The sequence below is a fragment of the Ahaetulla prasina genome, chromosome 11, assembly GCF_028640845.1.
Source record: "Ahaetulla prasina isolate Xishuangbanna chromosome 11, ASM2864084v1, whole genome shotgun sequence".
NCBI lineage: Eukaryota > Metazoa > Chordata > Lepidosauria > Squamata > Colubridae > Ahaetulla > Ahaetulla prasina.
The window spans coordinates 14,515,930-14,534,842 of NC_080549.1; the positions used below are offsets into that span (position 1 = coordinate 14,515,930).

The 18,913-nt window shown below is 45.1% G+C and overlaps 1 protein-coding gene and 4 non-coding genes across 6 annotated transcripts; all 5 read right to left on the reverse strand.

Moving 5' to 3' along the window:
* Positions 1-813: 813 nt before the first annotated feature.
* Positions 814-18,621, reverse strand: DKC1 (dyskerin pseudouridine synthase 1). 2 transcript variants are annotated; one of them, XM_058196734.1, is made up of 15 exons: positions 18,526-18,621; positions 16,439-16,497; positions 14,260-14,346; positions 13,833-13,924; positions 12,538-12,722; positions 12,361-12,425; positions 11,857-11,983; positions 11,365-11,495; positions 9,790-9,933; positions 8,324-8,444; positions 5,631-5,749; positions 4,069-4,175; positions 3,405-3,480; positions 2,877-3,035; positions 814-1,697 (listed from the first exon to the last, which is right to left on the reverse strand). In XM_058196734.1, the coding sequence occupies exons 1-15, from the start codon at positions 18,539-18,541 to the stop codon at positions 1,626-1,628; spliced, it is 1,560 nt and encodes a 519-aa protein (XP_058052717.1). In that variant the 5' UTR covers positions 18,542-18,621; the 3' UTR covers positions 814-1,625. The 2 variants fall into 2 exon arrangements, with proteins under 2 accessions (XP_058052717.1, XP_058052716.1); XM_058196733.1 differs by having other exon boundaries at positions 18,439-18,541.
* On the reverse strand, positions 4,521-4,596 carry LOC131183942 (small nucleolar RNA SNORD83). Its single transcript, XR_009151885.1, has one exon. It is a non-coding gene; the product is annotated as a small nucleolar RNA SNORD83 (small nucleolar RNA).
* LOC131183939 (small nucleolar RNA SNORD17) lies at positions 6,798-7,047 on the reverse strand. Its single transcript, XR_009151882.1, has one exon. It is a non-coding gene; the product is annotated as a small nucleolar RNA SNORD17 (small nucleolar RNA).
* On the reverse strand, positions 11,186-11,322 carry LOC131183938 (small nucleolar RNA SNORA36 family). The gene has a single exon (XR_009151881.1). It is a non-coding gene; the product is annotated as a small nucleolar RNA SNORA36 family (small nucleolar RNA).
* LOC131183943 (small nucleolar RNA SNORD83) lies at positions 11,594-11,669 on the reverse strand. Its single transcript, XR_009151886.1, has one exon. It is a non-coding gene; the product is annotated as a small nucleolar RNA SNORD83 (small nucleolar RNA).
* Positions 18,622-18,913: the final 292 nt, after the last annotated feature.

The following is an 18,913-nucleotide window of genomic DNA, read 5'->3' on the forward strand; positions in this document are numbered from 1 at the left end:
ACGGACTACCGAATTTTTATTAAATGGCAGAAAATTTTTGCAAGCCGATGAAATGCATCTGATGAAATATGGTGCAGCTTGCGGAGTCCGACTGATGCTATTAGACTTCCAAAGAAGCGGAGAATAGTTCCTCTTGGTTAAGGCACACTGCAGTTAACTAAACCAGCAAATAAGTGTTTCTCAATTTTGGAAAAAAAATTAAAATGTGTGGACTTCCAACTCCCAGAATTTCCAGCAAGCTGAATTCATGACATCGTGAAAACTATGGCAATACTACCAATTCTCTTCTCAGCAACATGAATGCAACAGATCTTGCTGATCAGATATAGCCAGTCCTTACTTAATGACCAGTTGCTTGGCAACTATTTGGAGTTATGATAGACCCCCTTCCCCCCAAAATAGTACCAATGATCTGGTTTTGGGAGTTTTAACAGCCTTCCTGCAGTCATGATTTTGGATGCTTGAGACCTTGCTCACTTTTCTAGACACCTGTAATGTGCCATAACAACACTCCCGTTTTTGCTAAAAAGTGGTCTTTTCTGCCCCAAAAAATACTCATAGAAATGTAGTCTTGCTTAGTGACCATGGTTTCTTTTAACCACCATCGTAAAAAAAAAATGAATTGGTGTCTCAATTTACAATGGGAATTCCAGGCTCCCAATATGGTTGTAATTGGAGGACTAAGGCTATATTATTCTGAGAACGACGATGGTACCATTCCGTCGGGCCTCTTTTCCTCTCAACTGCTGTCCATTTCTCCTTAGAGTTTGGCAGTAGCACAGTCCAGCCAAAGAAAACACGGTTGAAATCAGATACTTGAACTTTTTTAATTAGAAAAGCTTTTTAAAAGTAGCATCGGTACTCTGCCTTAGAAAGGTAGGACGGGATACGACCGGACCAGACCGTCCTGCTGAAATTGTAGACTCTCTACTACAATTGTGAGCACAGAGATCGATTTTTCACAACCCTCTTGCGGAGACTTGGTTGGGAAGGGTGAAAACGGAAGAAGGGAAAAAAATAAATCTTTGAAATCTGTTCTCGTGGTAGAACGGATGGCTGATTCCCCCCCTCCCCGCACCTTTCCCTCGTAGATACAGGTTATCAAGTTCCCTTTTGAAGGAACAAAAGCTTTAGCCCCCCCCTGAGTGGGAAATGTCTGGACTTGCTCTGAATCAAAGCCAAGTGAAAAAAAACAACAGAAAAAAGAAAAAGTTACAAAAACATTTTAAAACGAAGCATCTGACAATATCTGGCTTAACTGCTTTCCTCCTCTTAAATCTTCACCAACATTCAGCAGCTCTTTGGGCCGATAGGTACAAAAAAAAGAGGGTTGCTAACAGTGCCAAGATTTGAGTATCGCATCTCCTGGATAGCACTCTGAAAGTCCCTTCTTGGATGACCAGGGAGCGAGTCTGCTGCCTCAATTATCTCAAACTATCCTTAGAACAGGACAGAAAGGGGAGTGGGGTGCCAAACTTGGCCCGCCCCAATAATTTGCACAGCAATTAGGACAAGCCTCTACACGCTGATCCAGTCTGCATTTTTTTTCCCCTGCGAAGGCCTTTTGTGTATTTTTGCCTTCCCAAACTGGTCCAGGCTGCTGGCTCTGGATGGTAGCGAGGAATTTATTCTGAACTCTCTTCTATTTCTTCTCGTTTCTTCTTCTTCTTTTTCTTTTTCACGCTCAGATCACTGACCTGGGGGAAGAAGAGAAGAGCTCAAAAGGGACCCGAATTCCTGTCACTCCTTTCTGGGGAACCCAAAAATTCCAATGTTACTTCCGAGAAGATTTAGTTCCCAAGGATGCCAGCTAAAGTAATTTTGAAGGCTTTTAATCTGGCACGGCAATTGAAAAAAACAATGTCATGCAATCGTTGCAACCTCCCTTTTATTGCGATTATCGGATGCTCTGGACATGTACACCTTGCTCTTGTAAAAGCCATCACAGCTAAAACCCACAACTTCTCCAATGTTTTCAAAGGGTTATAGAATTATCTTGTTTTCAACGTAGACCTTTCCAGTATTTGCACATCTGGCTAAACCACCCAAAAAATTACCAAGGTGGTATGAGAATGCTGTACAAATATGACCGCTCACTTAGTGACCATTTGACCTTCCGACAGACCTCCCTGGGGATACCTGGATTCAAAATTTTGATGGTTGCTCTCCTGTCCTGTCCTGTCACCTGATCACACTCTGGATGATTAGGAACCTAGTAGCATTTGAGGCAGGTTGTATCATCCCATGGTTGCATTTCGCAACACTTTGGCAAAACCCGGCCATAGCAATCCATTGCTTCACCTAAGAACCACGGCAAAAGAAGTTGTAATGTAGGCGACTTGATTTATGTCTGCCACAAGTTACAACTATGCCAGGCAACCTTCATTACGGTCAGGGATGGGATTGAAAAATTTTAGCAACCGGATCTCTGTCCGGTTGTTGGGTGGGTGTGGCCATGGGGGCGTGGCCTAGTTGGCCTCCCACAGGCTCTGGAGGCCCGTTTTCGAACTTAAGTAGGCCCGTTTTCCCCCACCCAGAGCCTCTGTGTGGGCCCTGCACTTACCTGGCATCCAAAACAGGCTACGTGGAGATTCCTGGGAGGGGAGGGCCAGCCCGTCCTTGCAACTACCAGTTCAGCGAACCAGATTAAAACTAATATCCGGTTCACCCAATCCGGCTGAATCCCACCCAATTACAGTAATTTGAGGACTAAGACCTATATAATTTGCTTTGGCCTGCTTAAACATATTGTGTGATCAGACTTACTCAATTTTCAATGGCTGAAATATTCACCCACAACAATTGAATTATGCGTGTGAAAACAAGGATGTTGCTCTTTTAACCCCATGGCCCAAGAGATTACACGGGGGCCTTACCATTTCAACTAACTCTCCACTGCTCTCCGCAGACTCCATTTTCCTCTTTTCCTTCTTTTTCTTTTTCTTCTTCTTCATCTCCGCTTGCTCCTCTGGAGATGCTGGGGGAGATGAAGCTACTGGTTCTGGATCTCCATCGTTCTCGATTTTTCTTTTCTTCTGAGAAAAGATACCAAGACAAGAACATCAGAAGTTTTCTGGCCAGGGCAGCCTATTCTGCAGCCGAGTTGCTGCTTCTGCTCTTTCAGAAACGTGCTTCTGCTCTTTCAGAAACGGAATAGCCCGTGTCTGTGATCTATAAATTCTGGTTATCTTCTCTCTTTTTTAAAAAACAAGGACCGAAGCAAATCATTTGGCAAATGCAAATCATTTGGTTTGAAGCCGATCTGAGCCTAACTTGTTTTGAGTCTTTTGCTTCAAACTCGAAGAAGCCGCTGCTCAAAACTCAGCGCATTGCCGAATGCTTGAAGCCTGCAGATTTCATGCTTAAAATCATTGGAAACACTTTGCAATAAAGCCAAAACCAACCTTCGGCATCCTCTCTGGCTGCTCTTGAATCTGTTCTGGCTCCATCTCCTCTTCTGCCTCCTTCTTTACGGAAACCCTGTGCGAAGAAACAGGAATTTAGTTGGCACTCATCTTTCAGCTAAGGATGACGTGCCGATCTACCCTGCTCTGCTCCACTTTCACCCTGAAGGGGAAATGTGATGTCTGGAAAGCTGGCATAGACAAGACACCCACGTGCAGGGAGCCAGGAAGCCGCTTTCCCAGATTCGTGTAGCAGGCTGACTCCCTCTAGAGCCATGGAAAGCAGGCAAGAAAGGGATAACTGCCTGCCAACCCAAACCAAAAAGGACCATCCTCCATCTGCAGCTCCCTCTCGCTTTCCTAGTGCAGCTGACTTTAAGAGGCCAGAATCCAGCACGTCAACCAGCAAGAGCCAGGGTGGCGCAGTGGTTAGAGTGCAGTACTGCAGGCTACTTCTGCCAACTGCCTGCAATTTGGCAGATCGAATCTCACCAGGCTCAAGGTTGACTGAGCCTTCCACCCTTCCGAGGTGGGTAAAATGAGGAGCCAGATTGTTGGCTGGTTCTGTAAACCGCTTAGAGAGGGCTGTAAAAGCACCGTGAAGCGGTATGAAAGTCTACGTGCTATGGCTATGATTTTAAAACGGAAGCGTGGCAATCGTTACCTGTTATAATCTATGTAGTCTTTTTTCCAAGCTTGTGGGGTTTTTTCGTTAGGTTTGCCGTGAGCGTCCAATAACCCTTGCTTGATCATCATCTTCTTCTGAGAAGCCTGAGGAGAAATAAGGAGACCGTTCTAATTTCAACGTTGCCTTTGGCGGATAACGCTGTGCAAATAATAATTATTATTATAATCACGGTTGGTATTTGTGATGCCTTTTTGAATGTTCAGTTGACTGAGTTTCATGTTTAATCAATAACAACAATATCAATTTAATCAATAATAACAACAATAATGCCCTAAAATAAAAACCAAACTGACATCTAGTTTGCCGCCACATATTAAAGGCGGTGAGAGCTCCACGGGTAAAACGGACATCCAAAAGGGCAGGATGTGAGCTGAAGCGCAGAATGTAAGTTGAAATCTTCAACTCACACGCCCAAATCTATGCTGGAGAGCCATCAGTTTTGGGTGATAGATGAGTGTCATCTTTGCACAGAGTGCTCACTGAGCTATTGAAACATCATTTGGCTCACCAAGGAAGACTCAGCGTCAAGGGCTGCTCCTCAAATTGAGTCAAGCTGATAAAAGTATTCGAAAGTTCAAAGGAAACCTGTGTTTAAAAAGTCCAGGGGGGAAAAAAAAACCCCAAATCCTGAGGATGCCGACGTCCTCAAGTACATCGCTAAAGACCTGAAAAGTGGATGACCCAATGATTCTCTTATTTCTGGACAGCATTGCTACACAGAACCAAAACTGTTTCTCTCTAGATGTTGTGTCTGCGCCCCCCCAAGCCGGGCCCCCTGCCAGAAAGTGACTCGGAAAGTGAGGGGGAAGGACCATCAGGACTTACCTCGGGAGCACCGGCTTCCCTGGCTCAGCTCCGGGAGCCTGAGGCAGGCCAGGTGGAGGAGATAACGAGGCCTCCGTCCCCTGACTCTTCCTCCCCACCCCCCGGCCACGCCTCCAGACCCGGCTCATGGCAATCAGGCCTGTCTGGACCCTAGATTTCGTAGACAGGAGAGGCGGGAACAACAGAAGCAGGGGTGGGGCAGGCCTAGGAAGTGCCGAGTCATGGAGCCGCACCCCACAGGACATAAAAGCAGCAAGAGCTGCTATATCACTTCGTGGCGAGCAAATCAACTGCTTAGAGGGAGAGAACTAGAGCTGAAGTCCTGTTTGTTCCTGGTTTCCTGGCTGACTCATCGGCATCAAGAGAGATAACAGAGACACTTGGCAGACGCTCTCTAGTTTGCTGCCAGAGCTGATAGTTGCTGGCTAATTAAGTCATCGCTCGTGTCTCCCGGACTGAGGAGGGGGACAGAACACTAGAATCCAACGGAAGAGAATATTTGTAACTCGGGCTTGAACTACAGGGGACCTGGTGCTCCCTGAGCTCAGCTCTTATTTGCAGACATTTCATCACCTGACTAAGTAACATCATCATGATGTAAGGGAGGGAAATTAAACTCTGCAAGTAAGGCAGAGCACCAAGGACCCCACAGTCTCCAGAATCCGCTAGTCCTTCAGAGAAAGGCATGTAACTCAGGGCTACTCAAGACTTACTTTGGGGCCGAGCCCCCACTTGCGAGGGTAAGTGTCTCTTTCCATGATCACACGCTTGATCTTGGCTACAACGCCGTGGTCGCAGGTAGAGATCACCGCCGTTGTCATCAAAGCAATAGCTGAAGGAAAAGAGAGAAAAGGAAGCGGAGCGTTCCTTACCAAGAAGTCTTCAGGCAGGCTCTGAGTTTGCTCTGCAGATGCAATCAGCTTGGGAAAAGTTTGAATAGAACTGGAAGGGACCTTGGAGGTCTTCTAGTCCAGCCCCCTGCTCAAGCAGGAGAACCTATACAATCTCAAGACAAATGACTGTCTAATCTCTTCTTAAAAACCTCCAGTGATGGAGCGCTCATGATTTCTGAAGGCAAGCTGTTCCACTGGTTCATTGTCCTCACTGTTTCTCCTTAATTCCAGGTTGCTTCTCTCTCTGATCAGTTTCCATCCATTGTTTCTTGCCCTGCCCTCTGGTGCTTTGGAGAATAATCTGATCCCCTCTTCTTTGTGGCAGCCCCTCAAATACTGGAATACTGCTATCATGTTACCCCCTAATTCTTCTTTTCTTTAGATTAGTCAAACCCAAAACCTGCAGCCGTTCTTCATATGTTTTAGTCCCCAGGCCTTTGATCATCTTCTCTGAACTTTTTAATTCTCTGCTTGAATTTGCTGAGCAGAAATATGAGCGTTCCTCCCCAAGATAATCTTACTGCACGCTTTTCTTCCTGGTTGTCCTATCCTGAAATGATTCCGCCTCTAGAAAGCAGGTATTTTTCCCTTCTGAATTTTCACCTGGGAGACACACCAAAGTGTACAAGTACAAAGCAGGAAGATCACGCTCCCCACCTGAGAAAAATCCCTAAGCTCGTACAGGTAAACCTCGACTTACAACAGTTCATTTAGTGACCGTTCTAAGTTACAAAGGCACTGGGGGGAAAAAATGACTTATGACCTCTTTTTACACTTATGGCCTTTACAGCATCCCCATGGTCACATGACCAAAATTTAGACGCTTGGCAGTTGCAGTGTTCTGGGATCACTGCACCCTACTAACCCTTCACAACAGAAATTTTGGTCTCAATTGTGGTTAGAAGTCGAGGAGGATTTTATATCTCCCCCCACCTGTATTTCTGCACTTTGGATCTGTCATTGTAGAAAGGCGCATCAGAGCAAAATGCGATCAGACAAGTTTCATTCTTCTTTGCTGAGTCAGGCCCCCACAAGAAAGGGGTCTGGCTCTGCTTCCTCTGCCCAGTTCCAGTCAGCAGCTGGCCAAACATCCCCACAACTTCCAGTAGAACACTGGGAGCCTGGAAGGTGTTTAGAAGCCACGGAACGTCGAGGCTGCAGAACTGAAGCCTCGACGCCACAGGAAGGGCAGAGCAAGCTGCACTCAGAGAATGGATAAACTTCATCATCACTTCACATACAGCCCTGAGGAAATGCAGGTGGATGCCGAGAAGGATGAGCAAGGACGCCCCAAGCTGTGCCATAGTTACAGGGACATGCCTTGCAAGAATCAAAAGGGGAAAAAAAAGAGAAGAGAGCAGAATCTCATTTCTGATTTCTGGAAAAGCAGCTCTTCACAATCCGTAAATCCTGCCATTTCCCTCCCATGCCAGGGCACCAGAAACACATTTGCTTTGTCCAGAACAAATGCCTAGCAAATAAAATTTACAGCATCATTTTATGTGACTTCCGTGGTTGCATTTTTGCATCCAAAAGCAGGCAAACACAAGAATTCCCCCCCCCACCTTCTATCATGCCCAATTCTTGGAGGTTGCCAGGACAAGTTCCTGCAGTTTTCTTGGGCTGGTTTTTCTGAAGTTTTTTGCCTTTGCCGCTCTCCTAGGGATGAGTGTGTGTGACTGGCTCAAGAACATCCAACTGGTTTTGTGCCTAAAGGAGGACTAGAACACCTGTGTCCATTTTCTAGCCTCATGCCTTAACTGCCAAACAAACCGGCTCTCTAAAGTTAATATACTTTTTAGATGTAATGACATATCTACCAGGGAACTTCAAAGCATCATCTAATAAAGAAATTAAGTAATTTAAACCCCACAATAGAGCAATTATTTGTCGCTAGCTCTCTGTAATTTGTCTGTGATTTGCATTGCTAGCAGGTCTTAAAGGTAAAGGTTCCCCTCGCACATAGGTGCTAGTCCAGGGGTCTCCAACCTTGGCAATTTTAGGACTTGTGGATTTCAACTCCCAAGTTGAAGTCCACAAGTCCTAAAATTGCCAATGTTGGAGACCCCTGTGCTAGTTGTTCCCGACTCTAGGGGGCAGTGCTCATCTCCGTTTCAAAGCCGAAGAGCCAGCGCTGTCCGAAGACGTCTCCATAGTCATGTGGCCGGCATGACTCAACGCCAAAGGCGCACAGAGCGCTGTTCCCTTCCCACCAAAGGTAGTCCCTATTTTTCCTACTTGCATTTTTTACGTGCTTTCGAACTGCTAGGTTGGCAGAAGCTGGGACATGTAACAGGAGCTCACCCCGTTATGCGGCACTAGGGATTCAAACCGCTGAACTGCTGACCTTTGGATCAACAAGCTCAGAGCCTTAAGTCCCTGAGCCACCGCGTCCCTTTGGGAACAATTCTTATAGGATACATAAAAAGAAACTCTATAGGCTTCTAGAAGGAAAGATATGATTGGGAAGAATGATCAGAAGAGCAGCTAGACAACAGACTTCCCATTCTTACCTATGCAGATCGCCTCCCCTTTTGTGGTGATCACGACTATTTCCTGGTTGACTTCAATCCCATCGTCATACCGCAGTAATCCAGGAAGCATGATCTTTGCACCGTAGCAAATTGCGTTCACCTGAATGAAAAGCAGTGGACTCGCTTAGCAGGGGATTCGATATTTCAGCCAGAACAGCTCTTGCAAACGTACAACGCCGCTGCTTTTCATAGCTTTGAACGTTGCGTGCAAGTAGCCCAGAGGAAAGCTAAAACATACAATCTTGCCTCAATTAATTTGGCAGAACTTTTCATTCCTGAATATTTTATATTTTATATGTATGTGTATGTTGTGGTCCACCTGCAGAGCTGGCAGAGGAGTCGGAGAGTGAGGAGGCTGGGGAGGAACATGGGCCAGTCCTGGAGTCTGGTAAGACCTGGACGAGGGTTCTGCATCAGAGGCAGAGATGGAGCCAGGGCCATCTGGAAGCGATGCACGGACTCCGGAGCCTCCAGAGTCGGACATCAGAGAGGCAGGGGAACAGGAGGAGCCTGTTCCTAGTGCGTGCATGTGCAGAGCTGCCAGGAGGCAAGAACTGTTAAACAAAAGGGACGATTCGGGAGTAAGGCCTGGAGATGATTGGCCCCTCCCATAAGGCTTAAAAGAGGAGCAAAGGCTCGTGGGCCTTTTGCAGGAAAGCAACGTTGTTAATTCTGTTCCCAGTCGGCATCTGTTTGACTCTGGACTCAGTGTGGCTTTGCCAAGTAGGTCCTTGGCAGCGTGTCAAGGGAGATAAAGGTTGGTGATTATCCTGAAGGACTTCTCCCAAAGGACTTTTTGAAACTAATTGGGACTCAGCTGTGAATGAACGTAATTCTTAGCTGTTGTAATAAGAGGTTTTTGGGACTACTCATATGTTTTAATGACTCAGGAAGCCGAGGTCGCCACAGTGTATGTATTTATGTATATACACACACACACACGTATACATATATACACCTACATATGTATATTGTGTGTGTGTGTATATAAAATTTCTTTTGAGAGCAGGCTTCAGAATTTCATTTTTTTAAAGTGTGCCAGTGTGTGCCAAAAGTGACAATAAAACTTATATTGGAGAAAATGAACAAAAAAAAAAAAAAAAAGGCCTGCTGCAGCACAAACAATTTCCAGTTTCCCTAAAATGCCAATTTACATAAACAAGTTTGAACTTGTTTCAGATTTAAGCGAGCCAACAAGTGGAAATCGGTCTGTAAAAAAAAAAAAAATAGCGATTCCATCTGTGGCCTGGAAGCAATCCCAGGCACAAATTAATTATTTATGCATTGGATTTACATCGTGCCGTTTCGCGCATAATGTTAAAGCAGCCTACAATCAACTGCCTCTGCCTCTCTTCTTCCTTTTTAAGCAACCCCCCCCTGGAAAGGTAGACCAAAGTGATTAGAGTCCCAAGCCACCAACCAGAGGGCCACCAGAGGACACTTACCGCGCTGTCCTTCATAACAAGCCGTTTGTGCGACACCAACAACTTCTCCAAAGGGAAGATCACCCTCCGGAGATAAGTCTCATCCTTATTGTTGTCATACTGCCACTGAGCATCCAACACATCGTGCATGGTCACCATGTGATCCTAGAAGGAGATCCCCACCCCCCACCAGTCCTCGGTTAATAGAAGTCTTTCCAGCAACTTTATACAAGTTAAAATCAATTGAATTATTCATGAAAGGGAGCTGAAATTCCGTTCTCTTTTTAAGATGGATCCTTTCCACGCATACCTACACAACACTATAAAAGTTTAAAAAACTAAAGGTAAAGGTAAAGGTTCCCCTCGCACATACGTGCTAGTCGTTACCGACTCTAGGGGGCGGTGCTCATCTCCGTTTCAAAGCCGAAGAGCCACCGCTGTCCGAAGACGTTTCCATGGTCATGTGGCCGGCATGACTAAACGCCAAAGGTGCACGGAACGCTGTTACCTACCCACCAAAGGTGGTCCCTATTTTTTCTACTTGCATTTTTAGGTGCTTTCGAAACTGCTAGGTTGGCAGAAGCTGGGACAAGTAACGGCAGAAGCTGGGACAAGTTACACGGCAGCAGTAGGGATTCGAATCGCTGAGCTGCCTACCTTTCGATCAACAAATTCAACGTCCTAGCCCCTGAGCCACCGTGTCCCATTAAAATAACTAGTAAGGGAGGAAAAATCCTATTTTCATATTTTTTTTGTTTGGGACTCTAATTCTATCTAATTCAGAAGTGTCAAACTCAAGGCCTGCAGGCCGGATCCAGTCTTTGCCATCCTGGAAAATATATGGGGTTGGCCCACTTCGCTTCAGCCCGGTCTACTCAATGCGAAGAGGAAACATGCCAGCAGTTTGGGGAGTGATGTCAAGCTGGCCACGCCCACCCAATCGGCCACGCCCCGTGAGTGGTGTCAAGTTGGCCTTGGCCACACCCACAGCCCTGATGGGGCCCTCAATGAAACTGAGTTTGACACCCCTGATCTAATTCATTTCATTTGGATGCTATAGAACAGTGATGGTTAACCATTTTTGGTGCTGAGTGCCCAAAGCGTGTCTGCGCGCAAATGCACGCACGTGTGCCCAAACACCCAAAATGCAATGTGCGTGTCCCCAGCACCCCGTTTCGGCTTCCAGGTTGGTGCAGGTGCCCCGTTTTGGGCCTGGAAAGCCTCCTGCACCAACCTGCACCCTCCAGCGCATGCGCCCTGCCCTCACACATGCATGTCCCCCACACACATCCTACCCCTGTGCATGCACAGCAGAGACACTAAGACCAGCTGGCTAGTAGGAGGCTGGGCTGGGGCAGCGGCTGGCGTGCCCACAGAGGGGTCTTCGGGCCACAGGTTCGCCATCACGGCTATATAATATTGTGGGTTGAGAGAGGTGGACTGGCAGAAAAACGAAACTTTCTACCCTGACATTTCCCCCAACTATTTACTGTCCCAAAGTTTAATTACCAGCGCAGGGGGGGAGAACCCTGAACTGAACTCAACCCTTTGGGTAAATAAAGCCACTTGCTTGAAAAGGTTACATCCTTGACCTACCTTCTCCCCCATGACCCCAGAGCGGACTCGCCGGAGCTCCTGCATTTGACCACCAACTCCCAGCAACAAACCCAGATGCACGCAAAGTGTCCGGATGTAGGTTCCAGCTTCGCAGCTGACCCAGAAAATACCTGGAAGAGGGGCAGAGAAAGAAAAACACAAAACACTGATGTCAAAGATAAGACTATCGCCTTGTCAGTAGGGATACGAGCAGATTCTTTTCAATCCAAGCCATCAGAATTGGGTGATAGATGAAAGGTCATCTTTGCACGATGGGCTATGTCATCATTTCTACATCATTTGGCTCAGAAAAAATGCTAATGGCGGGAGGGACAGCAAAACTGCTGCAAAAGCAGCCATGGAAGGCTAAGCTGCAGGGAAAGAGCTGCAGGAAGGGACAGGAATGGGGCTTTTATTTTTAGGCGGGTCCCAGAAGGGCCAAACCCATCCCACCTCCCTTCCTGAGTGGGGGAAAAAAAAGGGCGCCGTTACCCAGTCTTCTTTCTGGATCATATTCAACCATTTTGCTTTCATAAATCGTTCGGACTCTCAGCTGCCTCTTCACTGCAGCGATGAGGGGAGGTCTCTGAAAGAGGGCACCTGTCAAAGTTTCTATTGCCTACAGAAACAAAAATAAAATAAAATAAAAACAAAACAGTATTACGTCAAGCAGCTCAGAAGCACTACACCCTCCACTGGTTCAGGGAAACATCAAATTAACGAATTTAATTTAAATTAAATTAATTTAAATTAATTTAAATTTAAATTTAAATTAATTTAATTAAGGAAGACCAAACTTGGACGGAATGGTTATTTAAGCCTGCAGATGTCAAAATGCCCATCAAAAGTAGAGCCGCATTCTCAGCCTGGTTATAAGCCCTTCTAATCATTCTGTGTTCAAACCATGGTTTGCTGGTGCAATTGACGTTCCCATTCATAGCTAGACATAAAAAAACGACGGGTGAAAGTTTCGCTTCCTGACTGGCCAAAACTTACCCTCGAAAGTTGCATTTCACTCTCAATTGCATTGTGCAGCCGAACGATTCCCACATACTCTTTGCCTGGAAGATGACAGAAGAGTAGTAAGGAGGGGCCACTTGAATTTTACTGTTCCATTACGAGGCTGAAGGCTCTCTCTTTCTTGACTAGAGACGCTAAAGCAAATGGATATACCTGCACTTTGCTGAGACTTGACCAAACGTGTCGCTCGTTCAATGCACACAATCAGGCACCCGGTAACTTTGGGGTCCAATGTGCCGCTATGGCCTGTTTTCTCAACACGGAGAATGCGGCGGATCCAGGCCACAACCTCATGGGAAGAAGGGTTGGAAGGCTTATCCAGATTGATGAAGCCCGTCCTAGGACAAAAAACTAGCGATTACCATATTATTTGGAGTATAAGATGCACCTTAATTTTTGGGGAGGAAAATAAGAAAAAAGCTGATTGGCAGGTGGATTGGCCTCCCAGAATACCCCCAATCAGCTGTTCCAGAGGTGAATTTTAGCAACAGATTCCTTGGTTGTGAGCTCTGTGCCTTGGTTTGTGTTTTGTTTTGTTTTTGCTTTTTTTTCTGCCTCTGAAACTTCTGAAACTGTTTCAGAAAAAAGTCTCTGAAGCTGTTTGGGGGCTTTTTTTCTGAAGCTCTATTTGGGGGCTTCTATTCTGATGCTTTTTTCAGCCTCCGAAACCTCCGTTTGAGAAGCTGGGCGGGGCTGCATTTGGAGCATAACGACACACTCAGATTTTCGCCCTCTTTTTTAGGAGAAACAGGTGCATTTTATAATCCAAAAAATACAGTAGATTTAAGGTAGTGACTTAAATGAGAAGCTTTACAGGCTAAAAAAAAATCAACTCAACATAATGTTTAAAGTATAAGACTAGCAACTGGGAGGCTGTAATTCTAGTCCCACCTTAGGCAAGGAGCCAGATGGGTGCCCTTGGGCCAGTCCTGCTCTCTCAGCCCTAGAAAGGAAGCAATGACAAACCACTCCTGGAATCTTGTGTCAAGAAAACTGCAGGGACTAATCTAGGCAATTACCAGGTGTCAAGATAGATTTGACGGCATCTGTGCTTCCCAAAAAATGATTTCAAGAACATTAACAGGGTTCACTGTAACTTCAGGTCGCAATGAACATTTATCTGTAAAATATTAAACTAGATTCTCTTTTGTTTCTATCTTGTTTTTGATTTGGCCAACTAGTAAACATTCCTTAGCAGATGATTTACTACACATTGTGTGCCACAATAATGGATAGATTATTTTCTGCCAAACTGTCAACTGTTATAAAGAAATGGCAGTATTGGGTAACTGTTACAAAACAGAAACTCATGCGTAAAAATAGGTGTACTGAAAACACAAGGGCAGACGATAACAGCCTTTTGTGAGTCTGAAATTCCATTGGAAAAGTTGCAAAAGAAACCTTGGTGACAGGGTGGAATTATTTTATATTGTGTAACACAATCTTACCTTACATACTCAGCAATTTCCCTTTTTAAGGGATTGCAGCCAGAAGGAAGTGGGGTGTAGTGCGCAGTCCTCACATTTAACTTGTCAAAATTCTACAAACCCCAAAACAAAGCAAAATTATATTTAGTTTATAGGGAAATATGTATTTTGGTCTCTACCCCGAAAGTGTTTATTAGATGTTATACGTCTGATCTCACTTGGCAAAAAGCCTCAGCAAACTGCCTTGCTCTGAAACCCATCTCCCCTCTACATAAATTCTTTGGAGCATAGCTATGCACCGTCAGCTCCATAAAAACAGCAATACCTAAAATTTACTCTTAAAAAATGCAGAGAGGTTTGTTTTTTGAATGGCAAATTATCTTGTGTCTGCACAAAATATGTCACACTGACATTAAACTAACCTATTTCACTGGTATAACTATCTTACTTTGAGAAGCAAGGGCCATTGCGATGTATCCAGCTGGGCCACTCTTGATTCAGGCTTGATAAGAAATTCTTCTGTATGTTGTATATCCTAAAACAACAACAACAATTGAATTAGTAGATTAATAACTGGGACCGTAAATAAGAATGTGGAAAACTTGTCTTGCAGCTAAGATTGGCCTTAAGATAAACTGCCTCTTCAAAACAAGAGACACCACATGCTTGCATCATATTATTCATTAATGACTTGTTTTCAATGAGGAAATGTGGAAGCTGTAGCACATTCTACGTCCGCAGATGGTAGCGCCATCTGGTGGGGCTAAAGCGCTATGCAGGGACCAGAGCCGAAGGCAAGGCAGGAATTCCATGACTGCAGGCTAAACCGGGAAATCAAAAACTATCCCAGAAAAAGGGAATGGCAAGCAATTTCTAAACCACATAAGCCACAAAGATTTATCAATGAATTCGGGAGTTGACTTTGATTATAGCTTAAACTAGAAATGAAAAAAAAAAAACATTAACGCTCAGATCATCAAACTTCTCTCGCTAACCTTCAGAGGGTACTTTTAAAAATATAAGTCAGATTGGAAGCTACTGCCTAGTTACAGGGGTGTCAAACTTGATTTTATTGAGGGACGCATCAGCCTGGCTAGGTCGCTCAGTAGCTACGACGCTGAGCTTGTCAATTGGAAAGGTCGGCAGTTCAGCGGTTCGAATCCCTAGTGCTGCGTAACGGGGTGAGCTCCCGTTACTTGTCCCAGCTTCTGCCAACCTAGCAATTTGAAAGCACGTAAAAAATGCAAGTAGAAAAATAGGGACCACCTTTGGTGGGAAGGGAACAGCGTTCCGTGAGCCTTTGGCATTGAGTCATGCCGGCCACATGACCACAGAGACGTCGTCGGACCTAATGACCTCCAAGGTCCCTTCCAACTCTGTTACTGTGACTGAAGACCCCTTCCTGTCCATTCCTCTTTCCAGGGCAGGCCTGTGGACCAGATCCGGCCCACGGGCCTTGAATTTCACACCCCTGGTCTAGTAGAATAGACAATAGTACAGGCAGTCTCAACTTACAGCCATTTGTTTAATGGCCACTGAAAGAGACTTATGATCCATTTTCACACTAAGGACCGTTAAAGGTAAAGGTTCCCCTCACAGATATGTGCTAGTCGTTCCCAACTCTAGGGGGCGGTGCTAATCTGTTTCAAAGCCGAAGAGCCAGCGCTGTCCAAAGACAACTCTGTGGTCATGTGGCCGGCATGACTCAATGCCAAAGGCGCACGGAACACTGTTACCTTCCCACCAAAGGTGGTCCCTATTTTTCTACTTGCATTTTTTACATGCTTTCGAACTGCTAGGTTGACAGAAGCTGGGACAAATAACAGGAGCTCACCCCGTTACGCGGCACTAGGGATTCAAACCGCTGAACTGCCAACCTTTCAATGGACAAGCTCAGCTTCTTAGCCGCCGCATCCCTACTTTAGGACCGTTGCAGCATCCCAAAGTCACATAATCAAAATTGGGGCACGTGGCAGCTGGCACAGTTATCCTGTGACCACCATTTGTAACCTTCCCAGTTGGCTTCTGACAAGCAAAGTCAATGGGGAAAACCAGATTTGGTTAATGATTGCATGATTCACTTAAGAACGGCAGTGATTCGCTTAACAATTGTGTCAAAAGAAGAAGTGGGAAATGGGACAAAACTCACTTCACAATCTCCTTGCCTAGTAACAGAAACGTTGGGCTCAGAGCTGTGGTCCTAAGTTGAGGACCACCTGTAACAAATTCTTTCTCAGGATGTATATATACACATTATGGACACATTACTAGCCTGACTAGGATACTCAGTGACTGAGCTTGTCGATTAGAAAGGTTGGCAGTTCAGCGGGTCAAATCCCTAGCAGAGGTCTCCTGTGTGAGCAGGGGGTTGGACTAGATGACCTCCAAGGCCCCTTCCAACTCTGTTACGGTTACTATTATGAGTGCTACAAAAGAAAACAATAATGGGATCTGTAGATAATGATATTGTAGAAGTACTAATCTTTGTGTTGTGGGATTAATAAAGTAGCAATGTTCCAGTAAAGGCAAGTTAAATTATACATTTCTTTGGGAACCCTCATGGTATAATCGGGGCTTAAAACAACTTGCTGCATAAATTGGCAAACTATAATAATTAGCCAACTCACGGCAACATCTTCATCTGGCAAAGACTTCTTTTTCTTCTTGTGTTTCTTAGAAACTGAATCTAAAGTGGTATAAGTAAAAAAACAAACAAACAATAAAAATTAGCATCTGTTGCAAACTTAAAAGATAGAAGCAGATGCGGAAATGCTGTTTAATGGTCTATCAAAAGTTTTAGTAGTTTGATTAATGCTGATGTGGTTTACACACATTATTTTAATAAGGAGCTGACAAAAGCTGGATGAAAGAAGGTGGTACAAAACTTTTTATTTATTTGTATCCCACCATTATTGTTTTTACAAACATCTCAAGGCAGCCCACAATATCCAACACACCTTTCTATTTCAACAAGAACTTCCAGCTATTCTTGTAACCAGATGTTTAGAGATCAAACAGAATGAACAAAATTGGAGAACTTATATTTTAGAGAAGGTTCTTCATTTCAAACTCCTTATAAATATATAAGGACAGGATAAATATATTCATGGTTGAATTTTTAGCATCAACACATTTGATGGATTGCAATGTAGATGTACCTTCCAAAATGGCCTACCAGGCCCAACCACATGTCTACCTTTTTTTCCTCCCCCTTCCACCAACTTCTAACTCTTTGGGATCACACCAACAAAATTGCAATACATTTGCAAGCAACTCACATTAGACACAACCATGCAACTCAATGTTAAGTGTCTCCAAAAGCAGAGTAAAAAAAGTACTAATGAGCCGGGAAGCATTGCATAGCATTCATCCAAACTCGGTAATACATGCATTAGTATCAAATACACCCATCAAAGCCCAACTTTAGGTCAGTCATTCTCTTTCAAGCCACCCCACCTCACAGGGCTGTTGTTGGGAAAAAAGAGGAGGCCAGAGCATTAGGAATGTTTGCCATGAGTTTATTTTTTTTATACACACACACACACGCGTGCGCATACACACACACACACACAAAGGAAGGCTAAAATAATAATAGGAGTAATAATGAAACGAAATTACACACACACATTAAAAAGAGGGATAAAATAATAGGAGCAATGATGAAATGAAATAATGAAATACACACACACATATAAAAGGAAGGATAAAATAATAATAGGAACAATAATGAAACGAAATAAGGAAAAACACACACACACATAAAAGGAGGGCTAAAACACACACACACACACATATTTATGCACAAAAGGAGAGATAAAATAGGAGCAATAATGAAACAAAATAATGAAAAACACACTCACATAAAAGGAGAGCTAAAACACACACACATATATTTATGCATAAAAGGAGGGATAAAATAGGAGCAATAATGAAAAATAATAATAAACACACTCACATAAAAGGAGGATAAAATAATAATAAACACACACACATAAATAGAGGGATAAAACACACACAGACAGACATATTTATGCATAAAAGGAGGGATAAAACACACACACACTTTTATGCATAAGAGGAGGGATAAAATAATAGGAGCAATAATGAAATAATGAAAAATACACACACAAATAGAGGGATAAAACACACACAGACATATTTATGCATAAAAGGAGGGATAAAATAATAACAGGAGCAATAACGAAACGTCCCAGCATGGACTTTCCAAGCCAGCCTCCGCTTGCGGGAGTCACAAAATGTACTTCTGGGTGAAGTGAAAAGGCCCCTTTAAGGAAACGTGGAGGCCAGGCCCTCCATCCATCCACCCTCGTGGCGCTGCAAGGGGAAAACCCCGAAGAACAAGAGAGACCCCCACCCTTGAAGCTCTCCTCCTAATTCCCCAAAGCCCCTGGGAGCTTCGGGCAACCCTCTTGCAAAGCCTCCCTTAATTCCCGGTATCCCAGCAGCGCCCCCCCCCCAACAAACACACACATCACTCTCAAGGGCTCCTGTGCGTGCACAGAGTGCATTTCCCCCGCGCGCCCCAGGAGCACGTGCTTCCCTCCCTTCACGAGTCTCTCAAGAAACGGGGAGAATAAGGAGCCCCGCGTGAGGGCCACATACCCACCCCCGGGGATCTTTCCACCCGCCTCCTCCCGAGATCCTGAGGTGGGGGGCGGGGGAGGCAAAAAGCCGTCCCGCGTGTGGCACCCACCTGTCCCGTCCGCCATCTTGCCTGCGCCACGCGCTGCTTCGGACTCACGCGCGCTGCCGCGCTATCCCGCCACCCAGCTGGGACCGGAAGCGGCCTCTCCGCCCACTTCCGCCCTCCCATCCCGGCGGGCAGCGCGCCGGAGGGGCGGAGCTTGAGAAAGGATCGTTGAGAGGAATAGAGAATTAAACGGCCAGCAAGTGGGTGGGTGGGTGGGGGGGTGGGGGGGAAGAGAGGGTGGAGGGAAACGACAATTATAGACTAACGAAAAGGGTAGATTGACCCGCTCTTCTCTTGTTTGCGGGTCGAACTTGAACCTTCAGGTAGTCCTCGACTTACGACCACAACAGAGCCCAAAAATTTATGTTAAGGGGAGACGACATAAATTTGT

Bases quoted from the DNA above. Each gene is read 5' to 3' on its own strand.
- DKC1 (XM_058196733.1), bottom strand. From the start codon at position 18,541: ATGGCGGACGGGACAGGTGGGTGCCACACGCGGGACGGCTTTTTGCCT. The intron at 13,925-14,259 runs GTAAGATAGTTA...TGGGGTTTGTAG, and splicing joins AATGGCCCTTGCTTCTCAAA to AATTTTGACAAGTTAAATGT. The intron at 3,036-3,404 runs GTTGGTTTTGGC...ATCTTTTCTCAG, and splicing joins AGCCAGAGAGGATGCCGAAG to AAGAAAAGAAAAATCGAGAA.